Source organism: Mucor velutinosus, assembly GCF_035048745.1.
Source record: "Mucor velutinosus strain NIH1002 chromosome Unknown tig00001569, whole genome shotgun sequence".
Taxonomy (NCBI): Eukaryota; Fungi; Mucoromycota; class Mucoromycetes; order Mucorales; family Mucoraceae; genus Mucor; species Mucor velutinosus.
The window spans coordinates 81,377-97,080 of NW_027041921.1; the positions used below are offsets into that span (position 1 = coordinate 81,377).

The following is a 15,704-nucleotide window of genomic DNA, read 5'->3' on the forward strand; positions in this document are numbered from 1 at the left end:
GTTGGTCCAACCTCAAATTATTTCCCCACTCCAACAAATGGCTTTACAAAGAGTTATTTCTCACACTTTTCTTTGTCTTTCTTTTCCAATCGTGCGTAAAATGTCTTCTGCAGCAACTCAATCACTGCTTTCGAGATTTCTGAATTCGCCAGCAGGGCCCAAAACTATACATTTTTGGGCCCCCACCATGAAATGGGTATTGATCTGTGCACGCATTGTGTTTATCACGCTTCTCAATCTGGCTGGCTTATTATTTGTAGGGGCTAGTCATTGCTGGCTTGGGTGATCTTCAGAAACCAGCAGATCAACTTAGCTTATCACAAAACCTGTGTACGTAGGCATCTATAAATATTATAAAGGCATCTATTAATTAGTAATTAATCAAGCTTTGGGAGTTACTGGTCTCATCTGGACAAGATATGGCTTTGTGATCATTCCCAAGAATTATATGGTTGCAGCAGTTAATTTCAGCGTATTTTTGACCGGGATGGCACAAGTTGGACGTATTCTTTAGTAAGTAAAGGGCAATTATATGAGCTGAACCATGAATTAATTTGTTTCATCAGCCATCGTCAAACTAGACAGGAGAAGAACGATCAACTCGCAATGATTTGATGATACCACTGCCAATTTGCATTTGTGACGCGCGTAAACATGATTGAGGAACCAGTTTATGTTTGGTTTTACTCAAACCTCGATATCCATTCAATAAAAATATTTTTCTTTGATTGATTCTTTTTCTTTCGCTTCATACGCACACAATTTAAAATTATCAAGCACGCAAATTAGGTATGAGCTCTGGAATTTCTCGTAGTCGTTTGATGGAAGAGCGTAAGCAATGGCGCAAAGATCATCCTCATGTATGTATTCATTGATTATAGGATACTCGTATCAGCTGTCATGCTAAATACTTAACAATAGGGGTTTTGGGCCAGACCTGGAAAGAACCCTGACAACTCTTTAGACTTGATGAATTGGGTTTGTGGTATTCCTGGAAAAGATAATGTAAGTTATGGCTGTATAGTGCTAATGAAGCAAACTGACAAAGCAAATTATCAGACTCCTTGGGAAAAAGCAACGTACAAGCTCACTATGACCTTTCCTGATGGTAAATGCATTTTGATATAGAGTGTTGCATTATCATACTAATTGATTCGTATTTTGATTCATATAGATTATCCTAGTAAACCACCAAAGTGTAAATATGGACTACTGAATGGATTAGCTGCGAAATTAATCTTGTCTGCGTAGGCAAATTCACACCACCATTGTTTCATCCCAACGTCTATCCTTCTGGAACTGTTTGTCTGTCCATTCTGAATGAAGATGAGGGTTGGAAGCCAGCTATCACGGTTAAACAGGTACGGCGGCATGATGTTCTCGATGAAAAAGTGCTCATTCAGGCATGACATGGACTAGATCCTTCTCGGTGTGCAAGATTTATTGAACGACCCTAATCCTGAAAGTCCTGCTCAACAAGACGCCTACATGTTATTCAAGTAAGTTTTTTCATTCTTCACAAAATATGGGTCATTTAACTGGTTTGTGTCCATATAGACGTGATAAGAAGGAGTACGAGAGAAGAGTACGTGAGCAGGCATTATTGAATCGCAACTAATATGCCATACCTCAAGTTTTTCTGTTTCTTTTCTTCCAATTGTCAAAAATATATATTACATCTATCTATCACGAATAATAAAGCCAACACTTCATAAATTGGCAATAGGTACTCAGTGAGAAAATGCAGACATTCAGCGTTCAATAAACTATCGTTTGAGAAGATTTTATAGAATAGCCAAAGAACAATGTTTATCTGCCTGGCTTACCAAACACCTGTGAATCCAACGTTGTGTCTTTAGATCGAGTAAGATCTGAATGTAACAACAAGGTTTGGCTCCTGTAATGCATATGGTTCTGTCAAATGTACATAGTATCCTTGTGGTTCTCAAATCTGGCTTTTTTTTAGCCTAAAAATTGGATTTTTGATACACTGACAATACCAAATGCTACATTAGTGAAGTCCCATATACAAATCTTGTAAAGGCTTTATTTAAATTCCTGGACGAATGGTGCTGAACGTAATTCACATGCCATTTTGTTTGTCAGATAATAAAGCTTGCCGTTATTTAGTTCATCAATATGACAATGCCATTGAATCTGGCATGATAAATCAACCTCTCTTTGAAAATTTGAAAATAAAGGTAATCGCTCCTAAAATCGAACCCAACTAAAGCTGTGTGTGCACTGGATTAATAGTGCGATACGGATTTATACTATAAGAAAAATATGAACTTTAGATACGCCAGCACTATAAGATCCATACTATATAAGATGTAGGCTATAGATGGCACTATGGACATGGATGGCGCTATGGACTTAATACTTGTATTTTCGCATTGACTACGACGGATGTTTGCCATATCATTTACCTGGCCAGTGGAGATTCTTCAGTTTATTTTACATCTGTCAGTTAGATAATAAATATACCTTTTATATATTCTTTTTTTCGTGAATTTCAGACTTAATAATAAGCCTTAAATGTCACAAGAAGCTGTATTTATTAGATTATGACCTTTTTATTACAGACACGAAATCAAAATTAATGACAAATCAATAGAAAATTAACTAGTTATAACCCTTCGGCCCCTGAACCTCTGAGCCAATCAAATCGCTTGAAAACTCCGCTGACCTAAAAAAAAATTGCGAGGGTTTCCCTCTGTTTGGATGTGAGGAAAAATTTTAAGCGCCGTTATAATAGCATTATAGCCGCTGCTGTCATCAAACTTCCCCCAGGTGCTAGAGCATGCCTTACTTACACCACCTAGCTTTAGATTCTGGCGTTGAGACTCTCAATCATCACTAAAGTAAGTAGTGATAACCAAGTGGAGGCAGCCTATCTACCTCCTAGCCTCGGATAAAGTCTTGTTGAGCTTCAGGGATAGGCACATCCACACAACGTAAAAAAAAGTATGCTTCATAGAAACATAATAGTAATAAAAGAAATAAGAAAAGAACATACTACTGTACTGTAGAAGTATAATAGTATGTAGGCAAAAAAAGGAAGACTCACACAAAGTGAGTAAAAGAAAAGTATTAAAAAACACAACAGCAGAGACGTTCAGAACAGCTCGTTGTTGTTGCAACAAAAACGCATACGTGAGCAACATGCATGGTAATAGTCGGATGTAAAGCAACACAACCAACAAAAGAAGAAAAAAAAACGCAACGAAGCGAACATCATGAATGCATTATCATGAAAAAGGAAGCAATAATACAAACGTTCAAAGAAGTTTTATATCATTGCGACCAGAAGAAAGAAGATACTTACCACCTACCACCACCGTAAATAGACCAGAGGATACACAATCACCGGATATAGGCCAAAGAATGAGCATGCACCAAACACAGTAGACCAGGAAAGGCCATATTAGCAGCGGCAGCAGCAACACCAGCACAATAGAAAAACCAAAGAACGAACGACACCAGAGACCAGGCAAAGACCAAAGAAGCAGACAGCAGAGACAGCAGAAAAGGAATGGCAGCAGCACCCACGTCAAACAGGCAAAAATATTATCAAAACATAATAAACAAATTCAATTAGTGTTAATTCTATGTCTTCCAGTGCTCGTTATCGAACGGTAACTAATATATTCCACTTCAAAGAAACAGCACCAAGTCTTTCTCACAGTACAATACAGCGTTATCAGAAGCTAGAGTGTTATTATCAATGAAACGATTTCCAAAGCCACCATGGTTTGATACTAAACGCGTTTTGCAAAAAGGGGAAAATGGGGTACAGAAAAATGAGAGGGCGCCCTATCCGACGTCACGGCCAGTAAATTTGGTCTCAGTCTTTTGCCGTAGCAGCAGTAAGTGCGGCAATTTAATTTGAATTTGTGTAGTAGGTATTTTCGTGTTCACACTTAACTTGATCTCACATCCTTTAAACATTTTTGCTAAATTTGACTATGAAAACTATCGTTGTCACACCCAACTTTCTAATACATCTCTAGAGAACTAAAGAAGCCGCATCGAATGGTGCTAATTTCTTTCAGCTTTCGGACCAAAAATAATGAGCAATTTCCAAAAATATGAAAACAGGTTTTCTGTGAATATGTCAAAATTTAGCATATGAAAATATCATAGAAAGAGTTTACAATGTTGCATTTCATCTTTACGATCAATTTGATCTAATATGTATCATAGGAAAAGTCTTCACTTTTGACATGAAAAACGCAATCATTTGATTTTCAAGAATTTTTCCTTGCTAATGCTCATGGAGAAATGAGGATTTTCATGAATTTGCAACGACCCAAAAAAATTGAGATAAAGCATCAGGAAGTAAAGCGTAGCCAAGATGAGGTGAGTAGTGCTATTCCAAGCGCTCAAAACGCTTTATGACATGAGTTATTAGTGCTTGAAAATGGTTAGATTTGAACAGAATTCGACCTAAAGCGACGACGTAGTGGGTCCCGTTGCCAGAAGAGTAAGTAAATTACTCTTTTGTCTGATGACTCAGATGCTCTGTATTGTACATTATGATATCGTTAGTATCAACCAAAGGCGTGGAAAAGCTGTCCGCCCTTCGTGGTGAGATGCATATTATGGCTCAAAACCTTCGCCAAACAACCACAATTCTGCATACAAGCGTGCATCTTAGGCTACTGTGGAATACGTCCACTTTAATCTGCATTCCGACAGTTCATCCAGTTACCCGATGCAGATATAAACTATGTGTGCATTGAAGTAGATGTACGATACGGATTTATACCATATGATATGAACTTCAGATACGCTAGTACTATAAGATTCATACTATATAAGATATAGGCTATAGATGGCACCACGGACATGAATGGCGCTATAGACTTATACTTGTATTCCGACATTGACTACGGATGTTTGCCATATCTGGATAGGCACCAAGATTAATGCAATATGAGCTTGTTGCTTCAGATGTGCACTTCATGATCCACGCTATAAGACACATGCTTATATCCGTGATACTAGCTACAGATACTTTATGTACTACAGACTTGTACTACAGTAGTCGCTCTATATAAGGCCGTCCTATATAAGGCTATGCGGGGAATAAGGCTGAAATCTTTCAGATTTTTTTTTTTTACCAGCTATTTAGCCTTAATAGCCTAATTTTATATAAGGCTACAGATTCTAAAAATTTTAGCCTTATTTCATAGTGGTGATCGCTGAGATTGAATTTAAGGCCAATCAGATAATAAAAAATAGAAAGCTTTTATTGAAAGGTAGTACATTTAAACAAAATAATCACGTAAATCTGTTTGATTTTTCTCTGCTACTTCCTCCGATCTGATATCGTTCAGATTCCTACGGATAGTTTTCAGCATAGACTTTTCTTTTTTATCCATTGGGATGGTATGGTACAAGATAGTTTCATACGCATGCTTCAACTTCTCCCTTATCTCCTTCGTATCAACATCGTAAATCTCTACTGGTTCTTCCTCTACCTCAAGCTCTTGTGATCGATGGGTAACATCATCGCCATCCTCAAATTCAACAATCACGGGATTAAAAACGATTGCATCAGACTCATCTGCATTTAGATCCAAGTCGTTTACTTCAGTTACCAATTGAACCCCATCATTACTTCTGTTTCCAGGAAGTTCAGGGATGATTTCGTTCAACTGGCTGACTAGATCATCGTCTAAAGGTAGCTCGAAAGATGGGAGTACATCCTCCGAGTCGACTCTCTGTCTCTGAGCAAACTTAAAATCAAGGATCTTCGTATGATCCCAGCAATTTTGGATTGTTTGAGGCTTAACTTTGATCCAAGAATCAGCAAGAAAATACAGAGCATCCACCTCATCCATTCTGTATTCCTCGGTAAGATCAAGGCTTACCCCAGCAAGATACTTGTTCACTGCCCTGTAGTATTGGTGCCAACGGAACTGAGCCTTGAAGTTCGCAATGATTCCTATCGAGTGTGTGATTAGAGATGAGTACGGATATCAATGAAATTTGTTGATTTACCGGCATCCAAAGGCTGCAACTTGCTTGTTGTGTTTGCTGGAAGGAAAATCAACTTAATGTTGCTGAATTCTTCTTTCAGTTTATGCACTGAAGCATTGTCAACCAAGAGAGCAACTTTTCTTCCGGCGTAAACGAAAGACACATTCAAACGTTTGACGTACTTCCTAAAGATGTCGGTGTTCATCCATGCATTGGGAGATGAATGGTACTCCACATAATGGGATTGCCCGATGTTGGTGGTTCTTCTGTACAAAGCAGGTTTTTTGTTTGCTGCCTTTGGTGTCTTTCGTTTCCCAATTACAATGGGGTGCCCTTTATAGGATCCATCATAGTTGGTGATTAGTCCAACTGTGAATCTGTTCTTGCTTTTCTTTGATCCACCTAAAGGTTCCTGACAAATGGTGCGAGTTGGCTGTTGCTCGTAGTATAAGCCAGTTTCATCAAAGTTGAGAATATCTTTGGGATCATATGGCTCCAACAATTCTTCAATCTTTCTGAGTTCTTCGACAATCTTAGATGATGTTAAGTCGACTGAGCTTTTTTCACCATATAAATGTCTTGACTTGACACCAATTCTCTTGAAAACATCGGTTAGCCATCCATCTGAGAAATGGATTTGCTTATTCTTTGGCAATTCATGCATGCAGTACTTTCTGTGTGCGACTACTTTTGCAAAAGCTGCAATAGTTCCACGATTGACAGGAAGAGATTTTGCATTCATGGCTTGAATGTACTCCAAAATGTCATTGTCCAATTGTGGCATCGTCAAGGCTCTGCTGCTTTTTCCCTTCAAATTTCCTCCTTCGTAAGCTTTGATCACCTTGTCCTGTGAATTCAAGACGTTCGATACAGTTTTTTGCTTGACTGAGTGATGAAGGTTGAATTCCTTTTGAGCCCATTGACCGAGTTGCATTTGCGTCAGATTAGGAAAGTGCATGTTGTGCATAATAATGCGATACTTTTGCTCGATTGTGAGGCGATCTCTTGATCTTTGATTAAGGCACATGATAGGATATTGCGTTCAATAGAAGTAAAATAAACAGATAAATGAATGTTACTGGGGAGGCGTCAAATTGATTTATTCGATCAACTATTATAGTAATAGATCCTACGCGCACGACTTTTTTGACAGAAGTCACGCGCGTCAGTTAAGGCTATGCGGGCAATAAGGCTAAAAAAACCTCGCCAAAAAAGTAGCCTTATATAGAGCGACTACTGTATATATGAGACATGCTATAGACATGCATACGATATGCTATAGACATGCCATATATCCAGATACATGCTAAAGATGTATGCTTAGCGATATACACTCAGATATGTACTATTAATATAGACTAAGAAGACTGTACCTATCGGATACATGCTACTAGATCGATATTAATTATCCTTATAGAAAGGATAGATCAGGGTACTTCGGATGAGAGTCTAATTATTCATCCAGACAGAGCTAAATCATGATTAGCTTGCTGGAGTTGTCTTTTAGCATGATTAGATATTAGTTGATCTGAGTTGACTTATTTGTCAATCTAATTAATAGAACTTTTATCCATTGTTATAGTATATAAGAAGGATCATCTACCTGGCCAGTAGAGAGACTTCAGTTTACTTTACACCTGTCAGTTTGATAATAAAATATACCTTTATCAAGTTGACATTACTGTTTTTTTATTCTTTTTTTTCCGTGAATTTTAGTCTATCAAGCCTCAAATTCCACATTTGCTTTATTTTTTTCTGTGAAATCCATTAAACCCGATTTCACTGCACCCCTACATTTCATAATTTAATATAATTTGGTGACACTCTATAATTTTTTCTACTTTACAAAATAATTGAATAAACTTTAAGAGTTCGCAAAAACTGTCGTTCCTAAATTTAGGTTTAAGCCAACTTTGAAGAAAGCGACCAAAAGGCGCCAGCACATACTCGAAGGTACTGGATGATTTATCAGAAATAAATTATTTATAAAAAGAGTATGAAATTAATCAGGTAAAGAATATCGTTTATTACATTGGAAATAAGAGGGTTTATATACTATTCGAATTGAGGGATTTGATGTAAGGATAAGGTATTAGATGGGTTGATTTGGGTGATAGGATAATAGATCCAATCTATTATCCTGAACATGCCATTATTCGGATCGTAACTGAATCCTGTTTCATGTCAAAGTTTATGATCTGATGTGATCTGTGCTTTAACTAATTGCTCCTACGCATTTGGAGATCCGGTTTAGAAATGACACATCACTGGAAACTGATAGCAGCAGACATTGATCTGATTATCAGTTGTAATATCAAGTATTATATCTATTGGAAAGTTCTATTGATTAAGTAATTATCGATCGTAGAAATAGTATAAATATAAGCTGTAAATGCAATCAATAAACAGTATCTTCGAACATAATCTCAATCTATTAGCTACACTCTAAGTTATTTGTTAACTCCTACCATTGGATCTATCTATCAAGACGACAAAACATGTCGAGGGGCTATGGCCCAATGGATAAGGCGTCTGACTACGAATCAGGAGATTCCAGGTTCGACCCCTGGTAGCCTCAATTCTTTTTCTCACATTTTAGATTAACGTGAGATGTTTGAATTCTCATTTATGGGTTTACTACATGTATCAGATGAAATTTTATAAAAGGGTTTGAGTTCCACACAGAAGCTTTCGTATACACTTATATGTGTCCACGCTCTTATCTTATTTTTTTCAAGTTCGATATTGCATTTCAAAACTTACGAGGGATAACAAGGAATGATTCAATAGGTTTAGCCCACGAATTTTCCACCTTATCAAATTTTTAGAATTGAATCACATAAGCCATATTCAGCTAGAATGAGATGGTATATACTCTTTTTCTTGAGGTGTCTAAAGAGTGCTTTTGTCTGAATCATTAAAACCAAGCTCAATAATCAAAGCTTGTATACGGAACCTTCTGTTAAATTTAGCTTTAGTACCAAGGTGTACATTGATTATTGATCATGTCATTTCATCTAGGGCATACATTCATACCCTGCCACAGAAGCTCTTCAATCTATCCCGATGAATAACGTATGAAGGTAAGGAGCTACATTATAGAGCAATACACAATAGGTCAACAACAGAATAGTTACTCAATCATGCGTAGCGAGATCAAATCAAGCGTCGGAGACCATTGCAAATCAAAGCCTCATTTTTTCAACAATTTTTTTTGCGAACCTGTCATCTCCACACAAGCAAAATCAGCCCTTTTTCCATCTTATTATAATCAACATGGCCGACCACCAAGAACTTTTAGACGACCTCGTATACTTTGCTCGTGCAGGCGAGCTTGAAGATTTGAAGGAGGTCAAGGCATCACCTGAGAATTTTGTTGAAAAGGATGATACTGGCAAAACCGCTCTTCACATGGCCAGTGCTAATAATCATGTTGGTAAGTTTTGCAATGCAACAAAACACTATACATGATGACTCAGTGACGGACAGACATTGTGAAATATATTGTTGACCAACTCTCTACATTGGATGACAAGAAGCGCATCGAATTAATCAATACCAAGAATGATCAAGGCAATACACCTCTCCATTGGGCTGCTTTGAACGGCAACTTGGAGGTTGTTGAGATCTTGGTGAAAGCAGGAGGTGATTGCAAGGTAAGGACCAGACTGTTATGCTCAGCCTTTTTATTTATCGCCTGCCAAGTAGATCAAGAATGAAATGAACATTTCGCCTATTTATGAAGCACAACAAAGAAACCACGAAAAGATTGCAGAATTCTTCTTACAGACAATGATTGAAGAGGAACCTGAGGAGCCTTTGGCAGAGGACGAACAATTTGTCGAGACGGGTGTTCCTACAAAGAAGGGAGAGTTGAAGAAGGATGATGAATAAAACGGAATTGTATACAAGTTGCCATAAAAATGTAAATGTTGTTTTGCTTTCTACTATTTTGGGAATGTTTTCTTGGGTTTCTAGTGTGCTATATAAATGCCATATGTCAGCGAGTTGTTACCCCTTAATTTCTCTCTTTTTTTTTCCTCTTCTCTTTCATTACAATATTATAGCATGGGATTCTGTCAACGTTGTGGCGAAATTACTGCTGGGAAATGCAGTAAATGCGGCGGAAGATCAGTTCGTAAAGTATCCAACTTGTTCGCCATTGATTTGAAACTAATGCCACTTTAGAATCGACCATTAGCAGCCTCGTTTCGGAAGGGGGAGTATCGGTCATTGATCGATGGCAATCGCAGTGAGTATCGAAATACGAGTGCTCAAAAGATGGCCACTCATCCTTTACACTATTAGATACGCAGGCACCATATTATCGCCCGAGGAAGTTGTACCCAAATCACCAACTGCCAAACGAATTCCTGTTACGCAGTCTGCATTCTATGATCCAATTAGTAAACTATGTACCTGCTGTAGCCGTGTGCTGGATTACAAACAAGTCATACAAGAAGAAAGCCTTTTTTATTGCAAGGAATGTCATTTGAAACTGTTCAGCAAAGGCGCCTGGTATGTACAAACAACGTCTTGGTTGCGTCGCAAGGAATCTAATCTTGTCATCTAGCCCCACATGCCATAAGGCTGTCTCCAACAATCAAAGCTATATTGAATATGCCAAGCAATGCTGGCATACAGAGTGCTTTGTTTGTTTCCAATGTAGAAAACAGCTTGACGTCAATCCACTAGTTGACTTGCAAAACCGTCCTTGTTGTGAACCCTGCTTCATGTCTCAAGCCGGTCGTGGTAGAAGAGGCCGCAATAGCTGTCCCTCGATCGACAAGTCAATTCGCACTCGCCTTGAAGACTTGTCCCTGATACCACCGCCTTTGTCAAGAACGCCCTCTCCTACAGACACAAAAGAAGACGAAGAAGAGCCTAAAGAAATACCCAGAAATCATCGACTTACCTCCATGTTTATACCACCTGCTTCGTCGCAATCCACACCTATACCCAAAAAGTCTTCACTATCGCAAAGACCTTGCCACCATTGCCATGAGCCATTAGGAGATGCCACACGCAAGAAGATCAAGATTGCGATTGGGCCACAACAGTACGCATGGTTTCACAAATCTTGTTTTCTGTGTAGTAGATGTCATTTACCATTCAAGGATGGCGAATGTGCTACTGATGGCAAAACGTTCTATCACTCACATTGTGACAGACACTGCTATGGCTGTGATCAGCCCATCAAGCAAGACTCGTTCAAGTTCAACAACAAGGCGTACCACTTTGACTGCTTCAAATGCCATGCGAACGGCTGCAAGATCAACCTAGGGGATCCTGTATTTGAGATCAACGACAAGCCCTTCTGCCATGCCTGCCATGCCTTCACCCTGATGCCTCGAAAAAAGATGCTCAAGCTGGGTGGATCAAAGACCTGTCCCCGATGCCAATGCAGCATCTCCATCATGGACGATACCCCGGGCCCTTTGGCCACTCGATGGCATAAAAAGTGTCTCTGCTGCATCAAATGCCATAAACAGCTGGATTCAGCAGCTAAAATGCGACAAGACGAGCAAGGATTTTCGTTTGTCTTTTGTACAAATTGTGCTTGATGAATAAAAAAAAAGTTTATTTTGGACCCTTGCCTTTCTCTCGTGGTAATTTCCACTTATTTCAGTGTTACCTTCTCTTAAGTGCCCTTTTTGCTCGAAAAATTTGAATATCCTTCGTTTCTGATATTTTTTTCCCTTTTTCCTTTTACTCTCTCCCCTCTTTTTACTTTTCTTTACTGTCATAACAGGGATCCAATGTCTGAACATCAAGAAGATAGCACTGTTGCATCTGAGCAACAACAGCAGCACGAGGAGGATCAACTCACGCTTCGTGCTTTGGTGTCTACGAGAGAAGCAGGCGTTATTATCGGAAAGGGAGGTAAAAATGTCGCTGGATTGAGAGATGCCACTGGTGTGAAGGCTGGCGTCTCCAAAGTGGTTCAAGGTGTCCATGACCGTGTATTGACTGTCAGTGGTACTTTGGAAGGTGTGGCCATGGTAAGCTACCTCTCTCACCTGTATTCGGCTGACTGAAGCGTTAAAATGTCTGTGAATAGGCTTACTCATTGATTGCCCGCACCATGATCGATAATCCAGTCGCTGCCAATACTATGGATGGCAACACATCTCAGGATGCCTCTGATAACACTGGCAATGCTGCTACTGCTACTAATACCATCACCACGTTGCGCTTGCTGATTTCACACAATTTGATGGGCACAGTCATTGGAAGACAGGGAGCCAAGATCAAGCACATTCAAGACAACTCGGGTGTTCGCATGACAGCCAGCAAAACCTTATTACCTCAAAGTACGGAACGCGTTGTTGAAGTGCGTGGCACCGTGGAAGCTATTTTACAAGCCATCTCAGAGATTGGTGCTTGTCTCATTGAAGACAAGGATAGAGCTTATGGTACAATTTTGTATAATCCCACCAAAGTAACTTCAGTCAATGACAGGCGCACTTCATTTACTCGTACTGGCAACGGCTCTGATTTCAATCAAACAGATTTTTCGACATCAGCGTCATCGTTATCTCAACCCTCTCGTCGTACATCATATCAACCACCACCACCACATCATTCACAGCAGCCCCCATTAAACGCTGATGTTCGTACACAACAAATCTCAATTCCAAGTGATATGGTAGGCTGTATTATCGGCAAGGGAGGATCAAAGATTTCTGAAATTCGTCGATTATCTGGATCTCATATATCCATCGCCAAGACACCTCATGATGATTCTGGCGAGAGAATGTTTACCATTCAGGGCACAATGGAGTCTAATGAGAGAGCTCTTTATTTGCTCTATGGTCAGCTTGAGAATGAAAAGGAGCGTCGTCTTCAAGGCGTCGTATTGCAGCAACAGCAGCAACAGCAACAACAGGACGATGTCTTGTTAGAAGAAGAAGAGTAAAAAAAAAGACAATCGCCATGATCAGACACTTGCACTTTCGAAAACCAAAAAAAAAAAGTATACAACAAACATTATTAATGATCAATCCCCTTTTTCTTGCCACTATTTTCTACATTTGTAATATTTTCTCTCTTTTCAAGTCTCTTGTATCGACAGCTAAACTGTAATAAATACACGTAATCTAAATCTTTTTTTTTTTTTTTTTTTTTTTTTTTTTTTTTTTTTTTTTTTTACGAGGCCATGCCATTTTTTATTGTCTAAACCAAGGTCTTTACAATCTCATCTCGCTTGACATTGTAGTCTAGCCAACTCATGGTGCGAGAGGAAGAAAGCGACACAATCGTCTCGGTATTAGGCTTGAACATGGATCTCAGTATGCGAGTGGTGGAGGGTGTGTCCATGCTAAAAGACACTGATTTATGCACATCAGTGTATCGCAGATCCCAAAAGTTGAGCTTGGACGAGCTCTGATGTCCACAACACACCACATAACCATTTTCATGCATATCAGGCTTCATGAATCTCGACAGTGTTTCTGACTCATGCTGACCAAATCTCAGCTTGATACCATCAAAACCAGGCACTCGCTGATCATAAATGTAGAATTGTTCAGATCGAAGTGTAGAGCTAAAGCAAAGAAAACGTCAGTAATGGAGCCAGCAATTGACAGACAAAACTTACGTGATAAGCATAATGTTGGGGTTGGCTTTGCTTTGGATGATTTGACTCACACGCTGCGCTAGCCTCAATTCTCGAAGCGTCGTGTTGGTTTGCATATCAAATAGCACCAATCTTTCGTCAGAGCCACCAGAAAAGAGCACATTCTTGTACTTGTCGTAGCAGAGCGAATAGATCGCAGATGTGTGCTTGATGTTGAGTCTAGACACGCCAGTAGGTGTAAAGTTATCGTCTGGGGATTCCCTCTTCAAGCTCCAAAGGTAGATGCTTTTATCATAACCGCCTGTGACAAAACTGCATTTTTCCATGTTTCTCGTATTGTAATCGCCAGTCTCTAATGAACCAATGACAGATATGCCATTCTCATGAGGCGATTCATCCAAGGTTTGAATACGACCTTCTACATTTGTCTTTGTCACATTGCCAATATGCACCAACTTGACAGGCTCATCTGATTTCTGTGGTGGACAAAATGCCAGCGTAGATGGTGTTGCCCAGCAGATATCGTCGATCCATGAGTCGTAAATATGATCTTTGCCAATCGTCTTGATTCTTCTTCGCTCAGCTGCATTCCAGAATTGGAGTTCGCCATCCAAGGAGGTGGTGATCATCAGTTCATTCATACCTTTGCTCATGCTGTCATCCGCAATGTTGTACAATAATGAGCGTGGCTTTTTGTTAAACACAACATCGCCCTGCTTTCTACGAATAGTGTAAATATCCATGGTTTGACTACGTCCAAATGCAATTTCTTTGAAATCTCGAGCAACATGACGTTTTGGCTTTGGAAAACTGGAAGCCGAAGTACGGGGGGTGGTAGCAGGTGCTCTGGCAGGTGGCAGCAGCTGCTGTTGTTGTGGTGGTGGTGGCGGTGGCGGTGATGAAGCTTGTACTGAATGTGGGGGCTCCGAACTCACCGTTTGAATAGCATCGTCGGCTTCGTTACTACTCTCACTGCTGCTACTCCCAGCAGCTTCAGCTTGCTTTGTTTTGGCTGAAAATGGTAGGGATCGCTTGGCTAATTGAGGGCTTTGTTGAGCAGGAGAGCGGGATGGAGTGACAGACACAGCTTTCTTTCCTGGGATGGCCTGATTTATGTTGCACTGTTCGGCCAGCAAGTTGGCATTGTATCCTATCAAGCGGCTTGTCTTTTTGATGGATTTGCTGATTTGCTTGAATTTGCCAAGGTAACGGTTCTGCTTTGATTGTTGTCTTTCGAGCTATATGATCAGCAAGATCAGAGACAATGCATGTTACGGCTTTTTTTTACTGCGCAAATGTACCTTGAGTAGGAGATGATGCATGGTATGATTGATGTGGGACACAGAGACATGATCTTGCCTCAACATTTTCATCTCAATGTCTTCATCCTGATCGTCTTCGCTACTACTACTACTACTACTACTACTGCTGCTGCTGCTATCTTCATCGTCATTGTTAGAGTGGTTTTCAAGATCACTACCACCGCTTTGATGGCTCTTGGACTTGCGGTTCAGTGCTCGGCTGTTGGATGCTGCTCTAGAACGAGCCTCAGGCGATGATGAGCTAGCAGTTTGGTTTGTATTATGAAAGATGCCATTGTTGTGCTTTTGCCTCTTTGTAGTCGGTTGTTGTGTTAAAAAAGAGTCTGTTGAACAATCAAAACATTGGACGGGGAGTTAGCTGTTTGTGCAAGCTAAACAAGTGCCATTCTTGTCAATTACCTACGGTATCTTCCATAGGCTCTCGCTTGAGAGTCGATGCCGAGAAGAGAGATTTTGGTAGTAGATTACTCATTTAAACACAAAGGTAGGAAACAACAAGAAAGATATTGGACAGGACAAAAATTTAAATGACATTTTTTTTATTCATACAGTCACTGCTACGATGGCAAACACATTAGGCATCATCAGCAACCTCAAAACCGCAATAACAGACACCTTCTTGACATACAACTCGGACATCAGATACCTGGTTGCGATCAATGTTGGAATTATTGCATGTCTCGGCGCAGGCATTGCTAGGGCAGGAGATATCACAGTTTTCTTCTCTTTTTTCAAACAGATGTTCAGTAGATCTGCGGTGGAAACTGCCTGCTTGACAGACGGAGATGATGGAGTAGATCAGAGCAAGCAGCAAG

At 39.8% G+C, this 15,704-nt stretch overlaps 7 protein-coding genes and 1 non-coding gene across 8 annotated transcripts; 6 read left to right on the plus strand and 2 right to left on the minus strand.

Annotated features, from left to right (window-relative positions):
- Window positions 1-187: 187 nt before the first annotated feature.
- Window positions 188-615, plus strand: ATC70_012199 (uncharacterized protein; the record flags this gene model as incomplete). The annotated part of the gene is made up of 4 exons (XM_064831381.1): window positions 188-196; window positions 261-330; window positions 387-513; window positions 567-615. The coding sequence occupies 4 exons, from the start codon at window positions 188-190 to the stop codon at window positions 613-615; spliced, it is 255 nt and encodes an 84-aa protein (XP_064677661.1).
- A 176-nt stretch (window positions 616-791) lies between these two features.
- VAC8_2 (Vacuolar protein 8) lies at window positions 792-1,618 on the plus strand (the record flags this gene model as incomplete). Its single annotated transcript, XM_064831382.1, has 7 exons — window positions 792-860; window positions 922-1,005; window positions 1,060-1,108; window positions 1,175-1,198; window positions 1,252-1,361; window positions 1,420-1,499; window positions 1,558-1,618. The coding sequence occupies 7 exons, from the start codon at window positions 792-794 to the stop codon at window positions 1,616-1,618; spliced, it is 477 nt and encodes a 158-aa protein (XP_064677662.1).
- Window positions 1,619-5,273: 3,655 nt separating this feature from the next.
- SEC62 (Translocation protein S62) lies at window positions 5,274-7,015 on the minus strand (the record flags this gene model as incomplete). The annotated part of the gene is made up of 2 exons (XM_064831383.1): window positions 5,274-5,953; window positions 6,010-7,015. 2 exons carry the CDS (start codon window positions 7,013-7,015, stop codon window positions 5,274-5,276), a joined length of 1,686 nt encoding a protein of 561 aa, XP_064677663.1.
- A 1,478-nt stretch (window positions 7,016-8,493) lies between these two features.
- On the plus strand, window positions 8,494-8,566 carry ATC70_012202. The gene has a single exon. It is a non-coding gene; the product is annotated as a tRNA-Arg (tRNA).
- Window positions 8,567-9,264: 698 nt separating this feature from the next.
- Window positions 9,265-9,882, plus strand: PLP2 (Proteolipid protein 2; the record flags this gene model as incomplete). Its single annotated transcript, XM_064831384.1, has 3 exons — window positions 9,265-9,424; window positions 9,478-9,644; window positions 9,697-9,882. The coding sequence occupies 3 exons, from the start codon at window positions 9,265-9,267 to the stop codon at window positions 9,880-9,882; spliced, it is 513 nt and encodes a 170-aa protein (XP_064677664.1).
- A 174-nt stretch (window positions 9,883-10,056) lies between these two features.
- ATC70_012204 (uncharacterized protein) lies at window positions 10,057-11,552 on the plus strand (the record flags this gene model as incomplete). Its single annotated transcript, XM_064831385.1, has 4 exons — window positions 10,057-10,126; window positions 10,177-10,240; window positions 10,297-10,506; window positions 10,562-11,552. 4 exons carry the CDS (start codon window positions 10,057-10,059, stop codon window positions 11,550-11,552), a joined length of 1,335 nt encoding a protein of 444 aa, XP_064677665.1.
- Window positions 11,553-11,747: 195 nt separating this feature from the next.
- Window positions 11,748-12,907, plus strand: OPI1_4 (transcriptional regulator opi1; the record flags this gene model as incomplete). Its single annotated transcript, XM_064831386.1, has 2 exons — window positions 11,748-11,990; window positions 12,050-12,907. The coding sequence occupies 2 exons, from the start codon at window positions 11,748-11,750 to the stop codon at window positions 12,905-12,907; spliced, it is 1,101 nt and encodes a 366-aa protein (XP_064677666.1).
- A 257-nt stretch (window positions 12,908-13,164) lies between these two features.
- Window positions 13,165-15,361, minus strand: ATC70_012206 (uncharacterized protein; the record flags this gene model as incomplete). The annotated part of the gene is made up of 4 exons (XM_064831387.1): window positions 13,165-13,534; window positions 13,589-14,805; window positions 14,869-15,212; window positions 15,289-15,361. The coding sequence occupies 4 exons, from the start codon at window positions 15,359-15,361 to the stop codon at window positions 13,165-13,167; spliced, it is 2,004 nt and encodes a 667-aa protein (XP_064677667.1).
- Window positions 15,362-15,704: the final 343 nt, after the last annotated feature.